Genomic DNA, 25,232 nt, shown 5'->3' on the forward strand with positions numbered 1-25,232 from the left:
GTGGTGAGGCTGCTGCTTGGGCAGAGCTGGCTGCAGAATCACGGGACTGGTAGGAAAGGAGATACAGGCTGCTTCTACAAAAGTAGGAAAAAGCCGGGCATGATGACACGTGCCTGTCACGCCAGAATTAGGGAGGCTGAAGCAGAAGGAGCACCATGATTGAGGCCAGCCTGGGCTACAGAGGAGTTCAAGACTAGGTTGAACTACATAACAAGACCCTGTCTCAGAAAAGGAAAATGTCTCTCGGTCTCGGTCTCGGTCTCGGTGTCTCTGTCTGTCTGTCTGTCTGTCTGTCTGTCTCTCTCTCTCTCTCTCTCTCTCTCCCCTTCCCTCCTCCCACCCCCAACCCAGTGCTCTTCCTTTACTCCTAGTGCTGTGCCCTACAGACACCACCGGGCATGCACAGACGCCTAGAGGAAGCAGCCACGGCTACCAGATTGGGGGTCAGGCATGAACTGAGCTGCCCAGCCCCTGCTGTGTCACCTTGGTCTCATCAGGCATTCTTTTTTTTTTTTTTTTTTTGTATTTAGTATAGGGCCTACAGGGTCCACAGGGTCTCACTACGTAGATCAGACTTGTAGTGATCCTCCTGTTTTCAGCCTCCCAAACACTGGGATTACAGGTGTGCGCCACCACACCCTGTCTCAATCACCATCTCAGCATCCCCTGGGGGTGGGACCAGCATCGCATACTGGGATTGAAGGCCGGTCCCTGCATCTGCCTAAGCAGGTGCTTTAGTCTACCCACCAGGCATTCTTTATGTGGCAAAAATCCACGCAAAATCTTCCACATCCAAGATGGTGACCACAGAGCTCTGAGCCCCATGCACCCCACCCCTACCCAGGGTTTGTGTCATTTGTGCTGTGCTCCTGCCTGAGCCAGGCGGCCCAGATCTCCTGTTGGAGCAGAGTGGCTCTGGTTGGGGTTAGGTCCTGCCTGGCTCAGGAATGCAGGTCCCCAAGGGCTGACGACCACTGTGCTGGGGATGCTGTTTCCTCCCAGCTCCATGTCAAAACCCAGGATGTGGGGTGGGTGGCCACTTTCTCCCGTGGCCCCTGTCTTGGCCTGCAAGCAGTGTGTCCTCCTCAGGTACCCCCGTGAGTCAGTGTCCCGGTCTTGTGAGGACTCCTCTCTGATGGGATCAGTCTCCCCTGAAGACCTCATCTCACCTGGTCACCTCCTTCCTGGCCCCGCACACACACTGGTCACATGCAACGTTTCACGAGGCCGGGCAGCCCTCTACTGGGGAGGGTGCAGCCCAGCCCAGGGCCCAAGTTCCCCAGGGAAAGTCTCTCTGAGGGGATTCTTTTCCTCAGGGAGCGGTGTGCTAGCCCGAGAAGATGAGGAGCTTAATGTGCTTATTTGGTGTCCATCTGCCTGGGTCCTGGGCCCGGCAGCGAAGGTCCCTTCTGGCATGGCCATCCTTGCTGTGGCCTCTGCCGGCCTGGTGGAGGGAAGGACCAGGCACAGGCTGTGTGGGGTGGCCCAGTGTGGCTCCAGAGGACAGACTCATAGTCCTGTGAGCCGAGGGCAAGAGGCTGAACTTTCCAGAAGGGAGGCAGGCCCTGCCCATAGCCAGGCTGACCAGTTCAGCCTGCGGTTCCCAGGTGGGCTTTTTCACTTGCTACCCTGGGAACACCCCATGTACCTCTTAACGTGCCCCACCTTGTCCCCTCCAGTCACCCTGAGTATGGGGCCCTCTCGGGCGTCAGGGAACAGGCTGGGACTTCCAGCCAGGAGCTCAGGTACAATGGCGATGGCTCTGTCCCCTCCTGGTTGCATGAACTGAGGCAGACTCATGGCCGAGTGCCAATGTGGGCATTCAGACAGGAATCTCGAGAGACCCGGGTGCCTTTGGATCTCTGGGTTTCTGCTGGGCCCTGCATTTTCGCTTGGTAAGAGTTGTGCTGGTGACACAGTGACATTCACATCAGTGAACGGAAGCATTAAACAGGGGTAAAGAATAAATGAGAACAGTGCATGGGCATTTCTCCAGCATTGGGACCCAAACTGGAGCCTTTGCACTGAGCTCCACCCCTGGCCTTTTGTGCTTGTTGTTTTGAGACAGGGTCTGGCTAGGTCACTTAGTGCCCAGGATGGGCTCGAGCTTGTGGTTCTCCTGCCTCAGCCTCCTGGAGTGGTGGAATGATAGACATGCACCACCGCGCCTGCCGAAGAAATGTTGTTACAAGGCACCTGCTGCTGCCTGCCGCTGCCTTTGGGTCCTGTGGGAGGCTCTGCCAAATCATGACACCAGCAAGGGTATAGTCACCCCCAGAGACGCTCCCCACGGAGGAAAGCGGGGTCTGTCAGAAAGAGGAGGGGTGGGGCGGCCAGCACGGCCACACCGCTGCAGGCCTGGAAGGCTTCCTGAAGGAGCTGGCAGGCACCAGGAAACTGAGACTGGCCCTTGAGCTACACACAGGCCGGAATTTGTTATTTTTAATTCTTCCAGCAGCCACGGTTCACACATGCCCAGAGCCCATACCGTGGCCTGTGGTCATTTCCAGAGAGGACGAGCTGGCCTCTGGCCTCTCTGATATGGGAGGCGTGTGTTGACTGGGGACTGCGGGGACTATGCCCTGCAGCAGCACCTGCCTTGTCCCTGGGTCCCAAAGCTCTGACCTCCTGCTACCCCCACCCCAGCATCAGGGGACTGCGATTGAGGGCGGTGTGGCCTCCCAGCTTCTTGTTGCTTACCTACCTTTCTTCTCCTTTCTAAACTTGTTTTCATTTCTTTTCATCAACTACAGATAAAAGTATGCCCAGGATCTGCCCTCCATCTTCAGGGACCCGGTCACCCTCTGCAGGGGCACTTCCCCTGTGTAGCCACAGAAAGATGCTTCTGGCCCCATGCCGGATGCGCTTCTAGCTCTGCAGGGGCCGCTCGGAGGCCTGGGGCAGATCCTTTATCTTTCCAGGTTCTTCTGGGCTTCTGCTTGTTTTGGTTTGAGATATTTTCCTGAGACAGGGTTTTGAAGTAGAGTCCAGGCTGGCCTTGAACTACAGCAGTCCTCCTGCCTCCCCTCCTAGATGCCTGCATGACAGGCACCTGTGCCCAGATCCCTTCTGTGCTCTGTCTGGCGAGAGGGCTGCAGCAGGAAGACGCAGGGCAGGGCAGGGCAGGGCAGATCAGTCGGCAGTGATCCTCAGCCTTCAGCATCTCTGGGCCTCCTCAGAGTGTCCTGCACTCACTGCCCGCCGCCCCTCTGGCAGCCCTCTGCCTGTCCCATTTAGGCCAAGTGCGTCCTCCTGGGCATCAGAGGGGAGGCTGGATCTGCCACCTCTCCTGAGGGACTCGCAGAGGACTCTGCAAGTGTGAATGTCAGTGACACCACCAACACCTCCCGGGTTGTAGCACTCCGTGAATCCTTGCAAAATCCCTGCAGAAATCCGAGGCCCAGGGCTGGGAGATAGCTCAGTAGAATAAATGCTTGCCTGGCAAGTACAGGGTCCTGAGTTCAATCCCTAGTACCGCAAAAAAAAAAAAAAAAAAAAAAATCTGAGGCTCAGAAAGTTCAGAAACTGGCTGGCCTGGGCCCACAGCCCCCCGCTGTTTGCTTTCCTCCATGTCTGGGTTACGAATACTGCTGTTCCGCACGCCCCTCCCTGGGCGAGCACAGGCTTCCCAACTGGGCCACACATCAGGGTCCCCAGCATCTCCTGGGAGGTTGGCCTGGCCCCACTGCCACATGCAGAGTGAGCTGCATATGTGGAGAACCAAGGAAAAGCTCCCCCCCTCGCCACGCCATCATGGGCCCTGAGGCTACAGCTGGCCCCTGGCCCTGTGTGCACCTCCTTTCTGGGCACTACGCCCAGGAAAAAAGGTGTGGTGTCTTCCTGGAGCCCCTGTCCCTGTCATCCTGGGCACAGCTGGTAGCCTGCGGCTTCCGGCTGCTCTGACCACAGGCATCAGCCCAGAGCTCCCGGAACTGAGTGTGAGCCAGAGCCAGCAAGGCCCAGCTCTGTCCCAGGCAAGGTGTGGACCCGGGAACCCCATCTCCAGGCTGGTGGAGACCGGAGCCCAGTCCTCACTCTGCACATGCTCAGCAAAGCTGTCAATGCCCAGGCCTCCATGTGCCCACCCAGCAAGCAAGCACAGCACCCCCTAATGCAGGCACAGGGTCCCCCAGAGGTGCAGACTGACTGGCAGCCTCATGAGGGCCAGGCATGCTCAATAAACTAAGCTGAGCCCGGGTCTAGGCAGGCCCCAGAAGAGAAGCACAGGACAGGTGCCCAAGCGCATCCCCCCCTCCTGCAGATGGCTGCTTGTGGTCAGCACCTGGCCACATCAGCTTCAGTGGGACCATCAGTCCCTGCCCCACTGGAATATAAGTGGCAGACATGGTACTTGCCACCCCAATACTCCCAGGTGCTCCCTAGGTGTGCAGCTGTCTCCCCACAAGCACAGCAGCACCCCAAGACCCCTGCCACATTGCCACACAGCCCTGGACCCTGCTCACAGGTGGCCCAGTAACGGCACAGAGAGCCAGCTAGACCACGGGGCCTGCAGCCATCTCATCTGCCAGCCTCCTACGCTTCCAGGCACAGTCGCTCGGGGGCCTGGATGCCCCGCTGGCCCGGGGCTGGGGGTGAAGGCTGCCCTGCCCTGGAGGAGACAGTGTTTGCCACTTTTCTGCTGCACACTGGCGTCGCCCACCCTCCTCGGTCTTGGCGGGCACACTGTGGCTCTAGCTCGGGGCAATCGCTGCCGCTGTCTCTGCAGCGTGATTCTCAATCCACGTCCTCTGAAGGAGCAGCTTCCTCCCTCCCTCCTGTTACTGTGACTTCCACGGACTCCGGTGTGATCAGTTTGTGGCCACTGTAGTCAGCTCAGGCTGTCCCAGATGTGGCCCAGGGTCCCCTTCAGGCAGCTTTGGCAGCTTCTTGCCATTTCCCAGCATCCCCCAAGTGCCGTACTGTCTGGACAAGGAGCCTCAGTTGGCTCTCACCAGCCCTGCACGGCCTGGAGGCCACTGTCTCCCTCACCAGATGACCTGGATTTAGACCCCAAGATCTAGGGGTCCTCGTTGATACTGGGTGCCCGTGGTACCAGGCGTCGTGGGTGTGCACGCACACGGTCGACTCAGCTGTGCCTGGTTTTGCATCCACCCCGATGTAAAGTCGTGCGCTCCAGTGAACACCGTAGAGCCCAGCAGCATTCTGCACCTTTGTAACAACCTCCCCCAGCATGACACTGGCCATCGCTATCCCCAGAGAGCCCTCCTCCCAGACGCCCGGGAGGAGTGGGCCCTGCCCTGGCCACCGTCTTCCTGTGCCCAGCACCCTGAGCACCATCCTATCCTGCTGGCTCCTCTCGGCCCAGCTGCACTGGCTCCAAGGACTCAGACTGACACTCTGAGGCTCTTGTGGGGTGTGTTGGGGGGTTCTCTGCTCCCTGGGGCCACCACACACACACACACACATGCACACACAGCCTAGGCATATTCTCAGGGGCTGAAACAGCCCTGTGAACCCCCTCTCACCCTGAGGCTGGGATCTAAGAAGTCTTCCTCCCAGCAGCCTCACCTGCACAGTGTCATTGCGCCCATCTCACAGAAGAGGAAGCCAAGACTCAGAATCATTCGAAAATTCACTGAGGTTTGCGCAAGGTGTTGGGAGACCAAATCAGAGCTTTGAGCAGGCCGTGCCCCTTGGCTGCATGTAGGAGTTTTGTTTCTGCTGATGCCGAAATGGCCCGGGATAGGCAGCCTGCATTCTCCCACAAGGTTCTTACTCTTGTTTTATCACAGGCTTTACGCTCTGCAGAGTTGAATCACCCCCCGGGCTGCACAGGCCCGGAGGTCCTCGGCAGCGGCTCTTCCCAGCCTTAGAGCGCTGCCGTCTCCAGCGTGCACCCTCGCTCCCCTCCGCACCTGGTTCTTGGGCAGCCTCGGCCCTGCCCTCCTCCGGGCTGCCCTGGGCTCATTCCTGAGGGCCCTGCCATCCATCTCTCCCCAGTGGTTCCACCACCCTGGAAGCCTCCAGGACAGCATCACTGTTAGCAAGCAGGTCTGTAGCCCCACCTGAGATGGACACGAGACATGAGCTAGTTCTAAAGGGAAAAGAGAATGAGGTCGGTAAAGGACAGAAATGCTGGCCCCAGCAAGCAGACCAGAGGCTGAATGCACCACACAGCGCAGCTCACTTGTGGGGCTCAAAGCAATGCCACCAGTGCCTCACGGGGCTTTGGGCGGGGTCTCAGACACAGCAGGCCTCAGTTCCTGGGGCCCTGCCTCCTATGGCAGCAGTGTAGCGGCTCCCTTTTGATTATCCATTTGCAGCTGCCTGCTTGAGCCCTACCTGGCAGCTACTCTGAAGTCCTGTTAGCACTCTGTTCCAGCGGTAGCCTCTCCGACAACACACCACACGCTCTGTGCCCGTTTGCAGGCTCGGATGCCCCAGGTGGGCTTTGCGGGGTTGGCCCGCCTGACCCAGCCTGCCTGCCAAGCAGTGCATACCAGGAGGTGCTGGTATGCCCAGGAACAAAGAGGATGGGTTTCGGCTGGCAATGGAAAAACAAAGGCGAATCTAGATAGGGTGATACCGAGTAAGAGCAGCCGGGCGCGGGGGACCTCTGTGTAGCTTCACTGGTGCGGGCTTGCGTGCGAAGCAGCAGTACAAATCCACATTGCTGTTACATGCCTGTAACCCCAGCTCTTGGGAGGCGGAGGCGGGAGGCCTGCCATGAGCTCAGGCCAGCCTGGGCTACAGAGTGAGTTCAAGGCCACCCTAGAAGGGCCAGAGAGATGGCTCAGAGGCATAAGCACCCACTTGGCAAGCACAAGGACCTGGGCTCGATCTCTGGCCCCACATGCCATGCAGTCTCCGCCCCAGATGCCTGGGTGTCCACCATGTGGCCCCAGAACCGGGTGTGGTGGTGTGTGGAGAATGAGCAGGAGGATCTCTGCAAATTCAAGACCAGCCTGGGGGCTACAAAAGTGAGCACAAGACCAGCCCAAACTGCACAGTGAGACCCTGTCTCAAGAAAAGAAGGAAGAAGGAGGAAGCAAATTGGAAAGGGCCCAGGAAAGGAAGGAGCAGGGGCCCTTCTGGAGCGTGAGGTGCTTCACTGGTTCTAGGTGGTGGTTACTGGGGCGTGCGCATAGGGAGGGGCTGGGCCGCACTGCAGATGCACACCGCCGCTGCGTGGCTTAGCCCCAGTGGAGTTCACAGTTTTCCTACTGGGAAACGAAAAGCTCTTGCACTGGTACTGCAGGGTGCACGGTGCTTCGTGCTAAGGCAGTGAGATCAGCCATAGGGTCCGCTTCCAGCCTCAGTATTCAGCTGTCACCAGCAGTGTGACAGTGGAAGGAGGCCTTGCACAGACACTGTTCCTCCTTGAGTGCACTGAAGAGGGTCGTGCGCTGGGACACGGTGCCAGGGCGTCTGTCCTGATTTGTCCCCTGCAGACCCAGATGATCCGCCTCTGTCCCTGGGTCGGGGGTGCAGACTTCTGAATGTCTGAATGCACCAAAGCCATCGCTGTTCCCATCCATGAACTCTTAGTTTACATCCTTTGCCCCTTAGGGAAAAACAAGCGGATTTCTCCCCCAGAGCTCAGGAGCTCGGTTGGTTTGGAAAATCCTGCTCCATCCAGGTGGAGAAAAGCAGGCGGCTGTCCGGGGAGGTTTCTCTCTGGCCGTGATATGGAGGCTAGTGTAGCCCCTTGTCGTCCGGGCTGTTTCTCAAGCTCTCCCGTGGTCTGTGTTGCCCACAGCACTCCTAGCTGTTGCTTTCCATAAACTCACTTGTGTCAGTTCTTGGTATGAGCCAGCAACCACACCCGGGTTCCAGGCCAGGCTTTATCGTTGGCATGCAGGAGTAGCAAGGGGATGAAAGGAAAGAACCAAGCGGACCATTTGGTGAGAGGAGGGCTGCGCTCTGCCCGCAGCCCCAGCCATGCCCCAGGACTAGCTCAGTCACCCCGCAGGTGCCCTGCAGCCACACCTTCAGAACATGTGGCTGCTGTCCTAACAGCAATCCTGTTGCCCCTTCGGCTGCCCTCTGGCCCCCAGGGTTCCCAGCACCTGGGCCCCCACTTGAGCCCAGGAAGTGGCCAACTCCAGTCCCATCTCCTGTGAAGTTCTTGGGCCCCTGCAGGAGGCACACTCATGGTGAGTAGGGTGCAGGGTGCAGGGAGCCTGGGGGTGCAGAGAGCGGGCTGCTTCCTGGGGCAGAGGGCAGCAGTGCCACACTGCGCCGATGGAAGCCTCACAAGCCTCAGTGGCTCCAAACAGTACTTGTGGGTTCCCTGGCTGTTCTGGAGGACAGAAATCCCACGTGGGCCTCAGCAGGCAGACGCCAAGAGTGGCCAGCCACAGGGCTTGGTGGCACAGGCCTATAATCCCAGTGTCCTGGGATGTGAGGTAGGAGGATTGCTAGTCCAAGCCCAGACAGATTAATTTACTGGCTTAGCATGACCCAGTTTCAAAATAAAAATAGAGTTGGGGTATAGCTCTGTGTGAATACCCCAGACTCAGTTCCCAGAACCACGCACACTTTGTACACACACACACACACACACACACACACACACAGGCATATGCACACCCGTGAGCAGGCTGGCTCCCCTGCCTGTTCCAGCTCTGGCAGCAGCTGTGTTCCACAGCTGTGGCCCCTTCCTCGAGGTGCAAAGCCACGCTCCACAGTGCTCTACCCCTCCCTTTCACCAAGCTCTGTGGTCACCTGCTCGCCCTTCCTGCTGAGCCCAGATCCATCCCCCCAACACTTGACCAGATCCCAGCTGCAAAGCCCCTTGGGCTGTGCCCCAGGCCCCTCGGGCTGGCGGCAGGGCTGATCCTGTGAGTCAGCAACCTCCCCTCCCCCGTGCTCCCCTGCAGGTGGGGAACGCCCAGGAAGGCAGGGTTCGCTCTCTGGTTCTCCCCTTCCCAGGACAGAAAACCCAGAGCTAGCGCTCTCCTGTGTGGCAGAGCTGGGACTAAAGGTGCTGGTGTGGAAGGGCCAGTTCAGCCTTGTTCTGGTCTGCAAAATGGGGATACAGCATGCGCCTGCCTCTGAGGGCACCGGTCTGTCCTCACATGGAGTAGGTGGGAAGTGGGTGTCAGTGTTAACACTGTCGTGTCGCTAGTGCCATGTGAGCTGAGGGTTGTGGCGGTGTGATCTCTACCCGTCCAGCCTTCCTTGGGGCTACTTCCTTCCTTGTCCGCCCAACTTCCAGCAGGACTCGGGGCCACCCACGCCTCCTCCAGGATACACTGCTTGGACCCCACCACTTCCCACCCAAGTATGGGCTGCTGGTCAAGGCCTTTCCCAACCTCCAAGATGGTCGCCCTCGGAAGGGACGCCTTGGACTGGCCTGAGTGTCTCTCTCACGCTGGCATCCTTTGCTCAGCCCCAGTCCTGCGGCATCCCCTGCAGGCCTTACCATGCCTTGTGGCTGGTCCCCACTGCCCCACTGGTCTGGGGACAGGCCGTGGCAGGAATGCTTTGTGAAGAGCCCAGTGAAGGCACTGAAATACATCCAGGTCTCCTCCCAGGAACCTGTTAAGCCACAGGCTGCCACCGGCCTGGGCCCCTGACCTGTGAGGGCCAGGACGGGGCCGGAGAATCTGCATTTCTAATAAGCTCTGGGCGATGCAGCCCTAAGAACCACACTTGGAGAGCAGCTGGACAGAGACAAACTGGACAATTCACAGATTGCTGGGCAAGACTGAGCTATAAATCTTGGAAAGCAGATGTCCCGTGTGTCTGTCATTCCCTTAGTGACATCTTCCAGCTATCCCTGGGTGATGGTGACCCCTGCGCTATCCTCACTGCTTCCACTGATCTGATAATTGCATCCACTGTGAACTGTGGAATTCCTAGAGAGCTGGGCTTCATGGCCCCTTTCTGCCTCCTCCCTCGGGGACTGGTTCCAGAGCTGGCCTCCGCAGTTCTCTGCCTTGTTGGTGTCGGGAACTTCCTCCAGAGGCCCAACCCTGCTGCAGCGGGACAGTGACTAATCCGAGTGTGTGCACAGCCTGCCCAGCATCTGGCGCCCAAGGGCATGGAATTTATGGCTGCTTATCTGGCATTCCTGGGACCAGTGTTCTGTGTTCTTGTTTGCTAGCCCTGGCGGGCTGTTGAGTCCCCCACACCCCGCGCTCTCCAGGTACCCAGGATAAGGGCCTGCTGGCCCCCATGCACCCCTGCAGTCCTCCTACACTCGGGCTTCCTGTTCTTTGTTCTCCGAATCCCACGGAACCCTGCAGAACACTTGCTATGATGGCCCACTGTCCAGAAGGGGAAACTGAGGCCTGCAGGAGGATTTGGGAACCATGTTGGGGAAACACAGGTTAGCACAAGCCCTCTAGCAGCAGAGGCCCAGGCCCTTTCCTGCCAGGGCATGAGGTGAGTGGAGCCCACGCTGGATGGGGGCAGAGGTGCCAGGCCGGCTGGGAGGAGCTGCCCCACTGAGTTCGGCAGCTCCCCTGTCACCAGGGCCACGTCAGCCCATGGTGGCGCTCTTGGAAGCTTCCGGGAGGTCAGATCAGGCCAGAGCTGGGTCTGCTTGAGGAAGCTGCTCCAAAGAGTCCCTGTGTCTCTGCCTGCTTTCTTGGGGTTCAGAAGGCCCCACTCCCCACCAGCAGCCCCAGCTTGTGTGCTGAGTCTGCTGCTACAGACAAGCGGTACTTTGGGGGTCACAGAGACGAAGGGTCACACCTGTGTGATTCCCTTTACATGACACATGCTGCGAGGTTAAGCCTTAAGGACAAAACCAGCTGGTGTTGCTGGGCCAGGGCAGCTGCTCGGGGCTCATTGAGGGGTAAGGTGGGGTCACTGAGCTGTGTCCCAGGGAGGTGGCTTAACCCCGAGGGCTGCTGGAACCTGTGTGAGTGACTCCAAGCACAGGTGTCCTGTGGGTGTGTAGGGTCCTTCTGAGGTGTGCTCGTGGCGGAAAGCAGCAGCAAGACAGAGAATGGGGGGCCACCAGTGAGGTGGGACAAGGCCCCGCACTGGGCCCAGAGGACAAGGTCTTGACGGGGAGAGGGCCAGCTCGCTGTAGGGTGCGCATGGGCACAGGGGTGCTGAGAACAGGGACAGCCGCATGGGCACGGGGGGCTGAGGGGAGGCAGAGCCAGACTCGGTCTTTATTTCACTACGAGGAAGGACTTAGCCAGCGCCCTTCGCCCTCCTGCTTCCCATAGCCAGCTGCAGAAAGAAGAGCTGGCTACCGCGCCCTGGGCATTGGATGCTAGGAAGACTGAAGGACCCCTGCGCGCCCCGGCACTGAGGCCCCGGTTATCAGGCCCTGCAGCGCCTCATGGCACTCCTCCGCACACCTGCCGCTCACCTGGAGCTCCTGAGCCTCTCAGAACGTGGCTGTGCCCCCAGCCCTCTCCGTGGGCTATTTAGAAAGTCTTCTAGAACCAGTCCATGTTGCTAACTACCATCAGTAGGGGGCGCTGTCTAAAACTTGGTGGACTAAGCTAGCCCGAGAGCCGCAGTTCAGGATTCTAGATACTGCCGTGTCAGTATTGCAAGGTCCAATTCTACTCAGTAAGTCGGCTCAGTAATCCGGTCAGGTGTGACCACGCACGCTTACAATCCCAGCACTCAGGAGGCTGGGGCAGGAGGGTCACTGTGAGCTCAAGGTCCGCCTGAACCTGCACTATGTAGTGAGGCCCTGTCTCAAAAACAACTGCCGGGCATGGAGGCACACACCTGAGACCCCAGCCCGCGGGGGGCTGGAGGCGGGAGGGTCGCTGCAGGCTGGAGGCCAGCCTGGGCTAGGAAATGAGTCATCACACACACACAGCCCACGCTGAGTCACCAGCCACGCTGAGCAGCGGGAGTCGGGGTGCAGGGAACACGCTTTGCGTGTCACCATTTCTATCACATCTGGCAAAACCGATCCATGGTGACAAAGATGGTGACGGGGGGGGCAGGGGAGCTCCAGGGGCCGGCACCAGCTGTCCCGATGGGTCAGCGCGTGCCGTGTGCAGGGGAATGCTCTGCTCACCAGCCGCCTGCTCTCCCTGCAGGTCGAGGGGCAGAGCGAGCTGAAAGCCAGAGGAGAGAAGGCGGTCTCGGCTCTGCCACCCACGGAAGCGTGCAAGTGCCACAAGGAGGCCCTGGCGCAAGCGTTTGCTGTAAGAACTGGATTTGCCCCTGATGCCTGTGGCAGTGAGGTTTCTAGGTGAAGGGAGCGGGTGCCATGCCTGGAAGACCGCTCTGGCTGTGCGTGCTGAGCCGCTCCGGTGTGAGCTAGCTGGTCCGCAGCGATGCCCGGCTGTGACGTGGGCAGGCACCAGGTCCCGAGCCGGCCTCACATGGGAGAGACACACACAGCCCAGACTCCTGGGGCTCCTGTCATCAGTGACGAGCCACGTGAGCATCCCCATTCCCTCCCTTGCCATTCATAGCCCCAGAACAGCTGGTTGTGAAAGCCACATTCTCCTGGGCATCTCAGGGGAATCTGAACTCCTGGCCAGCAGAGGCGGAAGGGCGGCCCCACGCAAGGAAGCGCCCCACCAGAGGCAGCGGTGGCACTTGCTTTATGTCTCTGGGCTTCTTTTTTAGAAAGCTCAGCAAAAGCACCAACACGCACATTCACGCCTTGGAAGTACTGATGAAAGCCTAACAATGGTTGGTCACAGGGACACTGTCTGGGGACCAGGCACAGAGTCTCTTCCTGGGTGCATCCGAGCCCCGCAGACCACTGCTTAGGGGTGGGCGGGAGTCTTTATACCCTGCCTAGCAGAGTAGCCACATGTTCAGCTTTGCCTGTCACCTCCACCAGCAGGGCCATAGCGGGTACACACCTGCCGGATGTGCACTCTCACCCTGCAGAGGGGAAAGGTTGTCTCGGCACCAGCCCCCAGCGGGCTCCCTGCAGCACACGGCCCCAACTGCTTCCTGTCTGTGTGACCTCTGTGTCCCTCCCAGAAACAGAACCCTGCTGCCTGTCCCCCAGGGCTGCTTTACTCCGGCCCACTTCCCTCTGGGTCCACCCCTGCTGTAGCACAGATCTGAATTTCCTTTTTTCTTTTTGGTGGTGGTACTGGGGTTTGAGCCCAGGCTGCTCCAACAACTGAACAACCAAGCTACATCCCTAGCCCTCGATTGTTTTTTTTTTTTTTTCGGAACCGGGGATTGAACTCAGGCCCTTGTGCTTGCCAGGCAAGCACTTATTCTACTGAGCTATCTCCCCAGCTCCGATTGTTTTATTTTGAAAGAGGACTGCTCTAAGTTGCCCAGACAGGGCTCAAACCTACAATCCGCTCACCCTAGCCTCCTAAGTACCCAGGACTATAGCCAGGCATGCACCACGGGGCCCCGCTGGAATCTTCTTTCTGCTTAAAGCTAGCTGGCACCTCCTCCCGCCTAGCACACCCCTTCAGTCATTCATGGACTGCGGTCAGTCGCTTCCAGCTCTGGCTGTTGAAAACGTGCCTGTGGTGAGCAGGGCACGAGAACACCTCCGCGAGACCCGCCCTCAACCATCTAGGCACGCGGCCCAGCAGTGGAATGTCTGGGGCACCTGGTGACCCCGTGCTTCCTTTGGGGGCAAGTGCTGCAGTGCTTTCTGGCGCTAGCTGCTTGCCAGTTCTGGTAGCTACGGCACACACGTTCCCAAGGCTCTTTTCACTTTTTTAAATGAAGAGGAAAGTGCATGTCTGTATTTCCACTTGCTGAAACTCACGCCGAGGCCACGCTCCTGCTGGACTTGTTGGCTGGCCGTGTGGTCTGATGGAGTAAGAACGGGCGGCCGCCTTCGTCTCCTTCCCGCCCCATCCTCAGGGGTCCTGGAGCAGTCTTGAGGCCAAGCCCCTTTCCTAGCCCATCCCAGAAGCGGTGGGCTGTAGGGTGGGCCCACACCTCAGGCCCCTCCATCCCTGCAGGGCCCATCCACAGGGAGGTGCTTGCTGTCCCTTCCAGGTAGACCTGGATGCTGGCCTGTCCGAGGTCGCAGTGACACAGCGCAGGCTGGTACACGGCTGGAACGAGTTTGTCGCTGACAACGCAGAGCCTGTGTGGAAGAAATACCTCGATCAGGTGGGCCTGTGGGGGTCCTCCAGCCTGGCAGAGCTCCTGCTGGGAAGGGCAGGGCCACCCCTGACTCTTCAAATATTGATTGAGGGTGTCCTTGGACGAGCCCTGCCTGGGCGTGGGGCAAGGGCCCTACAAAATAAGAAGTCTCCTTCCTTGTTCAGGCTGCTCTGAGGAGCAGGAGGCACCCAGCATCCACCACAAAGAACCATGGTAATCCCGCAGTGGGCACTGACCATGTGCCAGGTGCCTGCCAATGAGTGACAAAATAAGGTGGCCTTCACTTATGAAACTTCCTCTCTGTCCCTGTGTGCTGGGGCCACAGAGGAGGAGAAACACCGAAGTACTGTCCCCAGGTGCACTGATGAGATACAGTTTTTAAAAATATTTATTTATTTGGTATAGAGTCTCCCTATGCAGCTTGGACTCATAGTGATCCTCCTATCTCAGCCTCCCCTGTGCTGGGATTACAGGGGTGCACCGCCACACCCCGAGTTCAGGGACCGGCACGGCATGCAGTACCAGGGATCAAACGCAAGCCTTTGCGCTTGCCAGTGGGGCGTCAGACCCCGAGCTATCTCCCCGGCCCCAGTAATGAGATGCAGAGAACAAGAGACAGGCGGCCCTGTGAAACTGGAATTTAGGGGGATGAGCAAGGGGCAGTTTTTAAGTACAACCATTTTCAGCTACTGCAGCAGACATTTTTTAAAATGTCCATCCTTGTCCCTCAAAAGTTCAAACTTCACTGCACATCCTCTATTTTTTCTGGAAACCTGAGTCCAGAGTCACAGCAGTGGGGGATGGTGCTAAGACATGCAGCCAGGGCGGACTGTGAAGCTTGCCCACTGCCGTAAGCGTCAGCCTGGCACGGAGGCGATGGCCCACAAGCTAGTGCCTAGAAACCACTAGGAAGAGGAGAGGAAACGCCAAAATAGCCACAGCTCCAGGCTCCAGTGCAGAAGTCAGCACCCTCCCGGGACTAGCTCACAGTGGCTCAGTCAACAAGCAGAGTGTTTTAGGCTCCTGAAGGCATCTGGATCCCGCACTGGCCTCTTATACCTTCCTGGTGGCATCCCTGGTGCCCCTCTTTTGGCAGCCTTAGGCTTCAGCAGCTTCCTGTTGGCGCCAAGTTTCAGACTTTCTTGATCGGTCGGTTGAAGGACCAATCACGATCCTGCAGCATCTTCGCTCTCCTGTCCGCTTGCGATCTGCTGCCTCTTATTGGCTCCTTTTACAAGCTTTTCTGATTGGTCAGTTCAAGGACCAGTTTCAGTCCTGCGCCACCCTAAAGCTGCACTCTCCTTTTTTTCCTTATTGCTCCGTTCGTGGTTCCCGGGGGCGTCTTCATTCCCACCTCTTGGCATCAAAATACATTCCGGGTAGCACTGGCACTTGTGGCCCGCCCAGAAGCTTCCTGGAAGCCCAGTACTGGGAAGAGGCAGAGGCAGGCGGCTCCTGGAAGTGGGCTGTGGGCCCATCAGCTCTGCCCTGCTTCCTGTTCGACCCGATCCCACCCTCTAGTGCCTGTGGCCCTCCCTCCCGCCTCTGCCTGTCACTGCTTGCTCCGGGGCTCTGCTGCCTGGGCCTTCCAGGGTGAAATCTCTCAGGGTTGTTGCGAGCCAAGGACCTTGCTTCTCCTCCCTGTCTGCTCAGGCTGTGTCTGCAGGGTCCTTTCAGGAGCCGGGGGGCTGCTGAGCACGGCCCCTCAGCACCCACTCTGTCCTCCTTCACGCTGCCGCCCTTCTGCATGGGCCGGGGGTTGCGGCTCCCTGCGTGCTGCTCCGGTACCTTGCCACGCTGTCCCAGGAGTTACTGCCGGGGCTTCTCCCGACCAGGACACGTGGGCCCGGGATTGAAGGAGACAGATTAGAATCACACTGCCGGGGTCAAGCCCCAGTCTGGCTGGGTAACACAGAAGATACTACGGATCTCCCTCGAGCCTCAGCTTTTCCTGTCTAGAAAATGAGACTAATGAAAACCTGCTGTTGTGAATTTCGCTAAGCCGCAAGTGCTTGGCGCACGCAGGAGCAGGACTGGCCCCGCCCCTCCGCCCACGCTTCCCCCACCTGCGAAGGTTCCAGCAGCTAAGAGCGCGCCTTCAGAGCCCGGGTGAGCTCAGTGCAGGTCCAGGGCCCAGCCGAGCACTTTCAAGCTTAGGCTGCTCAAGTACCAAGCAAGAATCCCTAGCAGCGTCTGTGTCAGCGGTCAGTTTCCCCACAGGGCTCTTTGGGGCCCGGTCTGAACAAAGCCCGCCCACTGCTCTGTCCCGTAACTGTCCCTTCACTGGCTTCTGAAGATCCACAGGGTTTCAGCCATACGTGGGCCTGCCTTGGGCACTGTGCCTGGGTTCCTACGAGGCTTATCTGCTGTCTTCCCCAGCTGTCCCCATCCCAAGGCTTCAGTCCCAAGGGCTGGGCTCATGGTGCAGCCCTTTCTCAAAGTGGGAGGCGCTGCCTGCCCAGCCGTCCCCAGGCAGCCCTGGCCAGAAGGGTCCAGATCCTTCCCCCCTATCAATCACCGGCGGTGATCTTGCAGCTGTGTTCTGGGAGCCAACTGGCCCCCTTCCGCCTCCAGCCAGTTTTCCCGAGGCCCTCCATAGGGCAAGGGCAGAGAGGCGGGAGGGGCTGCTCAGGTCGCAAATGGTGCGGGCAGAGCAGGGGCGTCCCTGCTCTCGGGGCTGTGTAGAGGCCAGCTCGGCTGCTTCTAGTTCACGGGATCTAGGAGGTGGTGTGGTGAGAGGACCTTCTGGCGCCCCAGAGGCCCTGAACCAGTACATCCTGGAGCTGCAGCAAGGGCTCAGAGGCGGCCAGGGCCGCAGCCATCAGGCCATGGGGGCAAGTTCCAACGCTCCTCCAGCCCTCAGTCCCTGCACTGGTGGCCTAGCAGACCCGAGCCACACTCCCATGCGGGATTCATCTGAGGCAGACTCGGGATGAGACCCACTGTCTGTCTTTCAGTTCAAGAACCCCCTGATCCTGCTGCTGCTGGGCTCGGCTGCGGTGAGTGTGCTCACGAAGCAGTACGAGGATGCCATCAGCATCGCCATGGTGAGCGGCGGCGTTGCAGGCTGCCAGCGTCTCCCCCTACCGCTGCTGGTCAAGGAAGAGCGAGTGGGCCCCAGAAAGAGAACAGAGTGGAAGAGGCAAACTGCGTCTGTCCCTCCCTCACTGGCAGCAGGCCAGCTATGGGCCCTTTGCTCCTGATGGTCACAGCAGTCTCTCGCCAGGCAGGAAGTCGCTGCAGACGCGCCTCTGCCCCCAGACGGGCTGCTGGCTCCAGGTTGTGTGTGTGTCTGTGACAGAGCAGTCGCCCTGCGTCTGCTGTCCTGCGTCTGGCCTCCTCTGATTTGTCCTGGAGTGAGCTTGCAGCCTGAGACCTTTGCACTCTGGCTCTGCAGCCCTCTCTGCAGTTGTCGTTCCCACATCTGTTGGCACAAGTTATGCTTTCGAAACACGGCCAGCCTCGGCCGCACAGTGGGCCTGGCTGCTGCTGACCGAGAGGCTGGGGTGAGAGTCTCACCTGCAGGTGCAGAGTGAGGTTTCCTTGCGAGGCCGGAAAAGGAGCTTTCCCTGACACGACGCCCTTCTGGAAGTGTGTCTGAGTAGAGAAATGAGTTAAGGGGCTTCCCAGCCTGTGAGCCTGGGCGGTGGGACTCGCTGTGATTTCTCTGCTTGCTTTGGGCGTGTGGTTTCTTAATTTTGCACAGCGCACTGACTTTGCAAAAGGAAAGGCAGTGTGTGTAGAAGGCCACTGTCCCTGCTCGCCCAGCCCAACCCACCCAGCCCCAGCCCCAGCCACTGACGCTCAAGCCTTCCTGTGCCCATCTCCCTCCAGGCTGTGCTCATCGTGGTCACTGTGGCCTTCATCCAGGTACGTATCTGCCAAGGTCCCACCCCATTAGGGTCACCTGGGCATGAAGGGGGTTGTGGGGTCCCCAGAAACAGCATATGTGACGCGCCTCCCCAGGAGTACCGCTCGGAGAAGTCCCTGGAGGAGCTGACCAAGCTGGTCCCCCCCGAGTGCCACTGGTGAGTCAGTGACTCCAGGTCTCAGTTCCTCGCTGGAGCTGGGGCGACGCGCTTGGCACACACTCGGCAAATGCTCTGTCCCTGCGGCGTCGCTGGCTTGCTGTGTGTCCTGGGCAGGCAGCTCAGCCTTCTGAAGCTCTGCTGTCTCATTAGCCTCCTGGGTCCCCAGCCTGAGGGTGTGCACGGAGGCAGCAGCTCTGGGAAAAACTGACAGGAGCAGCTGGTGCTGCTTCCTGAGGGAGGGCGGGTTTCTGCGGGTTTCTGGTCCTCCGAGTGGCTCAGCAGAGGCTCTCCCAGGGTAACGGGCCATCCCTGTGCTGGGCCTCCTGCCTGCTGGATGTGCTGCCTCGCCCTCTGCTGCACACAGCTCTTGCTGAAGATGGTTAAATGATTTTTTTTTTTGGCTGGCTGAGGCTGCCTTAAGGGCGGGTCTGGTAGGAAGGTGGAGGTGGGGATCCTGCACCTGACAGCATTTCCATGAGCAGGCACTTAAACATCTGAGCTAATGGGCAGGCCCCCCTGAAGATGGTTAAAAGGAGAAAGACAAAAACATCCAGGAGCACCTGTGGTGCGGCAGCCACATCCTCAAACGTCCTGGGACCCGCCAGGGCCGGCTGGGCCGTAGTCCCATGTGCAGAGATCTAGGAACTGGTTCTTGATTCTGTTCTACTTCACTTTGCGCTGGGAGTGTAGCTCAGCAGTGAGCTCTGGCCTAGCACGCATGAGGCTCTGGGCTCCTTCCCCAGCACCACAGAAACAAAAACAACAAAAAGATTAACTTTGATTAAAGTAAGCACCAGAGCCCCACGAGGCAATTATGTGTGACTGTGTGTGTCAGAAGGAAAGAGAGACAGAGACAGACAGAGCAGAAAAAGGCCCAGGCCAGACACAGGTGCGGCTGAAGGGAAGCCTGGAGGGGACTCCTCCCAAGGCCACCAGGGCAGGAGAAATGCAGGCTTGGTCGCCGGGCCATGAGGCACGGAGGGAGGCATAAATGATGCATGGGGCTTGATGGGCTGATCTCAAGTTTCCGCACCAAGGCTTGGCCTCTCAGGTGCTCAGCCTGCATTATGGATGTCCCTAGAGGGTGCTTCTACAGGCATTTGATTTTCAAGGACAGCAGCAGGGGCAGCAGGGTGAAGCCCTGCAGTGTCCCTGAGTCCCTCTCGCCAGCAGGGGCGCGCTCCCATGCAGGGGCACTTGCTGAGCACCTTCTGTGTGCTGGGACAGCAGGCTGAGGCGAGGCCTGGCTGTGGAGCGGCGACAGCTAATGAGCCCCGCAGGAGGGTCAGAACTCTGAAAGTGCACAGAGATGCAACAGTGACCCGGGAGGGACGGGACTGTGTCTAGACAGCCTGCTCTCAGGCGGCCCTGAGCCAACATGGCATGGCAGGAGGAGCTGACCTTAAGCTAAGGCCGGGCTCACAGGAGCCTCAGGAGGATGAGAGGGAGCCACAGGTGTCTTGCCATCAGGTGCTCTTGGCTTCGTGGTCAGAAAACTCAGCTGGGCAAACGTGAGGAAAGAGCATGTGTGTTGTAGTGAGCGCTCCGAGGCGGGGGACATGTTAGCTCCTCCTGTGGCACCGTCTTCTGCCTCCTCCCGCTGCTTGGCTTTGCTGTCTGCCTGGCTCCTCAGGGTCCCAAGGCCTGGGCTTCACAAGTCCCACAGAAGAGATGGTGTGCATATGCACGTGTGTGTAGCATGGGGAACCCTGGCTCCCATGTGCCCAGGAAACACCCCCGCCCATCTCACTGGCCAGGGTGGCCTGACCTGCCCATGCCCACACTGTCCACCCGGATCTGAGACCTCGCTGATGATCTGAGCCAGGTGTGACCACTTCCTGGAGCACCTGGCAGTGGGAGAAGGGTGGACACCTATGCAGGCTCAGATTCCGCGAAGAAGGAAGAAGAAAATGTCTTCCAGCCGCCAAGTCTGTGGGGACCCTGAGAGCAGGAAGGGCCAGTGGGGTGCTACCCTGCCTGTCTGGTGCAGCAAGGGGAGCAGCGGCAGGAGATAGGGACTTAGCCCAGGGCCTGGGTGGGAAAGCTCCGGGCAGGATGGACTACATGGGGCTCTGTTGTCCTTAGAGCTCGCCAGCTGCAGGTGGGAACAGAACAGTCAGGGGGAGTGAGCCGGCCTGGAACTCTGGGCAGAGCTGGGTCCTGCCACGTGTCTCTTATGCACGACTGGTAGTTCCCGCCAGGCTGTCCCCCACGCTGCCAGGTCAAGCCTGCTCCCCAAGCACACAGCGCAGCCTCCAGCCGATAAGCTAACCCTGCAGACGCTTCTGTAGCACCAGGCGGAGTCGGGGTGGTCGCCTCATTTCCCAGCCTCCCAGAAGTCACATGGGTCCCCAAGTCCTTCAGGATGTGTGAATTTAAAGAATGAGGAGGCTGCAAAGGCACAAGGGCTTGTCCATAGCTGAGAGAAATGCCTTCCAAGGGAGCTGCCTCAGGCATCCACGCACGGAGACGGGCGTCCACACGGTCCCTCCGCCCTTTCCCTCTGTGTAGCATGAGAGACGGGAAGCTTCAGCACCTGCTTGCGCGGGACCTGGTTCCTGGGGACGTCGTGTGCCTCTCCGCTGGAGACCGGATCCCCGCAGACATCCGACTCACCAAGGTGAGCCACCAGTGGGCACACCTGTATACACACACGAGCACATGCACACACGGGCGACCCAGGGCACAAAGCCCACCCTCCATAGCTCACGTGTCCCCAGCACAGGCACCACAAGGGCTCCTCTGTGTGGCTCTGCTCTCTGCGGGTTCAGACATCTACAGTCAACCACGGACCAGAAACAGCAGTCCCAGCACTCTGTGTGGCCACACGTGGTCTCTTGTATCAGTGGTCATGTTGCCAGTGCGGAAGGTACAGATTAAACCTCTTAGTGCGGCACCCAGGGAGAAACAGCATCTGTAGGGTATGGCACTAGCTGTGGCGTCAGGGCCCCCTGGGGGGCTCAGAATGTGTCTCCCACGGACCAGGCTTCCTATGGAAGCCTAACAGATTGGGCCGTGTGACACCCTCGCCCAGAGCTGACTGCAGTAGCAAGTTAACCCAGACGGGTGTGGAGCATGAGGCTGGCCAGCCCGCACAATGCCGAGGATCCATGCAGCGGGGAGGGGACCGGGCCTGGAGACCAGGTCCTGAAAGGCGGCAGCAGCAGCCTCCACAGTGGCCCAGCCTGGGCCCTGCAGCCAGCCAGGGATGAGGTTCTCCTCAGCTCCGAAGGTCTCAGTGTCACAGCCTGGCAGGACAGTGCCCAGCCCAGGGGCTTCTCCTACACTGACAAGGTTGTGGGAGTGATCTACCACATCTGCCCACGTGTGGGGATGCATCATTCAGGCACAAGGACCAGCAAGCGCAGGCATCTGCCTAGGACCTGTATTTAGTGTCTGTGACCTTGGCCGCAGGCCATCCCAGCGTGCATACACGGACTCACCCCAGGGGCTCTAACGCAGCAGGGCCAGGCGAGGGGCACAGCATCTGACCCGAATGCCATGTGGATCTGACATGGTAGCCACGTCCAACACTGGGAGCCGGTCTTTGTTGCTTCTCTGCCTTGCACTACAGCGTCCTCCAGGGAGCGGAAGGTGGCCAATAAGGAGGGCTCCTGTCCACTGCAGCTGCTGGTATGAGGTGGAGAGTCCAGGTGGAGCAGTGGCTAGAGCCTGGGAGGCAAGCATGAGCTGGATTTGAGCCCTGGGTCTATAACTCAAAGCACTGTGACCTGGAGCAAGTTGCTTAGCCTCTCTGGGCCTCATCTGTAAAATGGGCAGGGTCATAGCCACAGGTTGTTGAAAGGATTAAGCATGTCAGTCAGCAGGAAGGGGGCATGGGCTTGCCTGTGACTATGGCAACAGTATTGGTAGCCAGGGAAACTGCTTGTGGGCCCTGCCTCCACATCTCCCAGATGTGGCTTGGGAGGAGGTCTGCCTGTCTGAGCCGTGGTGTCCCATCTCTGAGCAACTGACGTTGGCCCCACTTCCTGGGCTAGGGTGAGGACAGGTGAGTGCAGCCCCTGCCCAGCACGGTGGCAGCAGGGTGGTTTCCATCTTTGTCCTGTGAGCCTGAACAGACCTCAGAGACATCCTCCTAAGCCCCAAACAAACCCTTCCTCTCCCTCGCCTGGCTTCTCCCCACCCTGCTCAGGTTCAGCTAAATTGCACCGTGTATTGTGCCGCAGGCACCTCCAAGCTGGCTGGCTGGCTGCCCTGCTGGTGTTCCGCAACCCGGCAGGACAGTCGATTGCTCTGTTCATTCACAGTGGAAGCCTTCATCAGTGATTATGCTCCGAGTCCTGGAGTGCTGCACTGTGGCCCTCAAAGCCCTCGGGGCCAGGAGCAACCGGCTCTTGAGCTTCCTGTTAGCGCCTAGCCTATCGAGGGGGTTCAAGAAACCCCTCCTCTCCCTCAGTTAACAGGTAGTGGGAGAGCCCAGTCAGAGGCTGGCCTGGCACTGCCAGGAGGGCCGGCCCTGTGGCTTTTTGTTTCCCTCCCATTTCTAGAGTAAGCAAGGGTCGAAGTGGAGTTGTTGGGACCCTCGGGAGCTGCGTGGGTGGGAGCCACGTGGGCCAGGAGCCTCCGTGGGGCCCGAGCAGGCAGCGGCCCAGCTGCGTCCTCAGGCCCTGCCAGGCTCGAATGCCAGCACTGCCCCGCCTGCCTCAGGGACCCTGGGTGCTGCTGGTGCTAACCTAACCTTAGAGTATCGCAGAACAGCCCAGCTCTGCTCTGCAGTAGCGCCACATAACTCACAAAGAAGTGGTCTCGTGAATGTGCCAGGCACCGCACAGGTGGGGACGCTGCTGCGGCAGTCCCAAGGTGGCACAGGGCGCCTCGTGCTGGCAGATGGCGATTGTGCGTGGGTTCGTTCTTCTTTGAAAGCCTCCTTGGTGGGGCCTGGGAGATGGCTCAGTGGAATAAGTGCTTCCCTGGCAAGCGCAAGGGTCTGAGTTCAATCCCTGGTTCTGCAAAAAAAAAAAAAAAAAGAAAAAAAGAAAGAAAGCCTCCTTGGTTCCATCCTGGGGCTCCACCTTCACAGCTGCATCTAATCCACCTAATCCTGATCCCTTCCCAAACACCCGACCTCTAAACACCACTGTGGGATCAAGCTGCCACTGTCCTAACACCTCATGGTGTGGATTGAAGGCCAACGCAGTGGTTGCTGGGCAACGCACGCCCCACTGCCCAACCAGAGCACTCGGTTATGTGCAGGGTTTGAGGGAGCCCTGGGGTCTGCACAGGACCTGGGGTGGGCAGGGGTGGGCAGCACAGGGACTCTGAGGGATGTGTCCTGTGGTCAAATGGCCTTAGCCATATTAAATTGTGTTGAAATTTCACATAGAGTTATAAGAAGGTGTGAGGCTTCTGTTTCCCAAGGATCCCATTCAAATGCTTTCTGACCTCGGCCAGGCATCCAACGCTTTGACTCTGACTGGGGTTCTCTGATTCGACACTTCCCGTGTGATGCCCATCAAAGTGCTGGATGGCAGCGGGGCTCCTGAAGCCAACTCGCAGGCTGAGACAGGAGATCCCACAGTGTTGCTCTGTCCCACCCAGGTCACAGACCTCCTAGTGGACGAGTCCAGTTTCACCGGCGAGGCGGAGCCGTGCAGCAAAACAGACAGCCCCTTGACAGGCAGCGGGGACCTCAGCACGCTGAGCAACATCGTCTTCATGGGGACCCTGGTGCAGGGCGGGAAGGGCCAGGTATGGCAGGGCTGCCGGGCACGGAGCGCCACAGGCTCCAGTCCTTCAGGCTTCACGCCACCTCTTCTCTGCTGACACAGGGAGTCGTGATTGGAACAGGAGAGAGGTCTCAGTTCGGAGAGGTGTTCAAGATGATGCAGGCAGAAGAGGTCAGTGGGGCAGCTGCGGGCTGTGGGGTAATCCAAGACTCTGCCCCTGATGCCCGTGGCAGCCCTGCCCACACTGCAGAAGGAGCCAGCTGTGGCTCATCTGAGGCTAGCTTTTAAATCTACTTTTATTTCAAGAACCATGTAGGATGTTCATCACAGTGTAACCCAGACAGCCCTCGGGGTGAGGTCAGTGACCTGGGGCATCACTGTCACTCCTGGAAAGCTTGAGGCCACAAGGCGAGTCTGTCCATGGCCAATCAGTCCCCGGCTAGGGCAGTGTCTGACAACCCCTATTCTCCCCCTTTCAGACACCTAAAACACCTTTGCAAAAGAGCATGGACAGGCTGGGGAGGCAGCTGACTCTCTTCTCCTTTGGCATCATTGGTGAGCAAAGTGGCTTCCTGCAGGGTGCTGGAGCCTGGGGAGCCATCCTAGTGGCCGCCACGGCTGCTCACCCAGGAGACCACTGGGCTGGGACTGGAGACGCAGCCGGCTGAGGGCCGAAAAGGGTCGTGTGGCTCCTGCTCATGACACAGTCCGTGGGCAAGCTCACCGGCTGATGGCTTTCCTGGCTACCTCCCCTCCAAATGTTAACTGCCCAGGCCCCTGCTGCATGGCTGCCTTGACCCCTTAGGTTCCTGGAGGCTATAATCCTACCTATCCTACAGAGGGGAATGAGACTACACAGAAGATTTGAGGTGTGGGTAAGGCTCCTACCAGGAAATAGACTTGGCCCTGCTGCCCATTTCTATTGGCCAGAGTGGGGTCACATGACCCTCCATTGCAAAGGATGCTGGGAAATGTAGTTAAACTCTGCCCCCAGCCATGTTTTAATGCTTCTAAGTATGCTGAGCTTGGGCTGCTGTGTCTTGGCCTTTTGGCAACATGCCGAACAGCATTAACACAATGCTGCAGACCTACGTGTACAACTGAAGCTGTCAAAGCTCCACTGAGTGTCCTGCCCTTTCACCTGCCGCTTCTGCTCTTTCCAGCTCTCACCTTGATTCTTTGTCCTTTCCCAGCGAGTGCCTGGCTCACAGTACTTCCTCAGTGAGCATTTCAGTGAATGATTGATAAAGAACGGGCTGGCAGCACCCTCCTGCAGCACATGCAGTGATGAGAGGCAGTGCTGATGCGCCTAGCTGAGCCACAGAGCCAGAGCCAGCTCATGGGGCCGGGGGTGCAGAGCGGCTCCCTTCCCAGTGCGCCACACCCAGATGCAGTCTCCTACAGCCTGCCACATGGTGTGCTGACTCGGGACCTCCTGAGTGATAGGAGGTGTGACAGTCACAGTTCCTCCTGCCTGGAGAGCTTAGGAGGCTCTAGGGAAGAGGTAATATGAATCAGG

At 58.9% G+C, this 25,232-nt stretch overlaps 1 protein-coding gene across 3 annotated transcripts in view; it reads left to right on the top strand.

The window, feature by feature from the left end:
- Atp2c2 (ATPase secretory pathway Ca2+ transporting 2) overlaps positions 1-25,232 on the top strand; it is a 49,744-nt gene that overhangs the window by 4,490 nt on the left and 20,022 nt on the right. For all 3 annotated transcript variants that reach the window (XM_004645008.2, XM_023705247.1, XM_023705248.1), the window contains exons 2-10: positions 11,988-12,095; positions 13,885-14,001; positions 16,953-17,042; positions 17,830-17,865; positions 17,962-18,023; positions 20,538-20,646; positions 23,586-23,735; positions 23,816-23,884; positions 24,193-24,268. In XM_004645008.2, the coding sequence (XP_004645065.1) occupies positions 11,988-12,095; positions 13,885-14,001; positions 16,953-17,042; positions 17,830-17,865; positions 17,962-18,023; positions 20,538-20,646; positions 23,586-23,735; positions 23,816-23,884; positions 24,193-24,268 (817 nt within the window). The remainder of the gene's footprint in view (positions 1-11,987; positions 12,096-13,884; positions 14,002-16,952; positions 17,043-17,829; positions 17,866-17,961; positions 18,024-20,537; positions 20,647-23,585; positions 23,736-23,815; positions 23,885-24,192; positions 24,269-25,232) is intronic.

Source organism: Octodon degus, unplaced genomic scaffold (genome assembly GCF_000260255.1).
Source record: "Octodon degus isolate 3935 unplaced genomic scaffold, OctDeg1.0 scaffold00215, whole genome shotgun sequence".
Lineage (NCBI taxonomy): Eukaryota > Metazoa > Chordata > Mammalia > Rodentia > Octodontidae > Octodon > Octodon degus.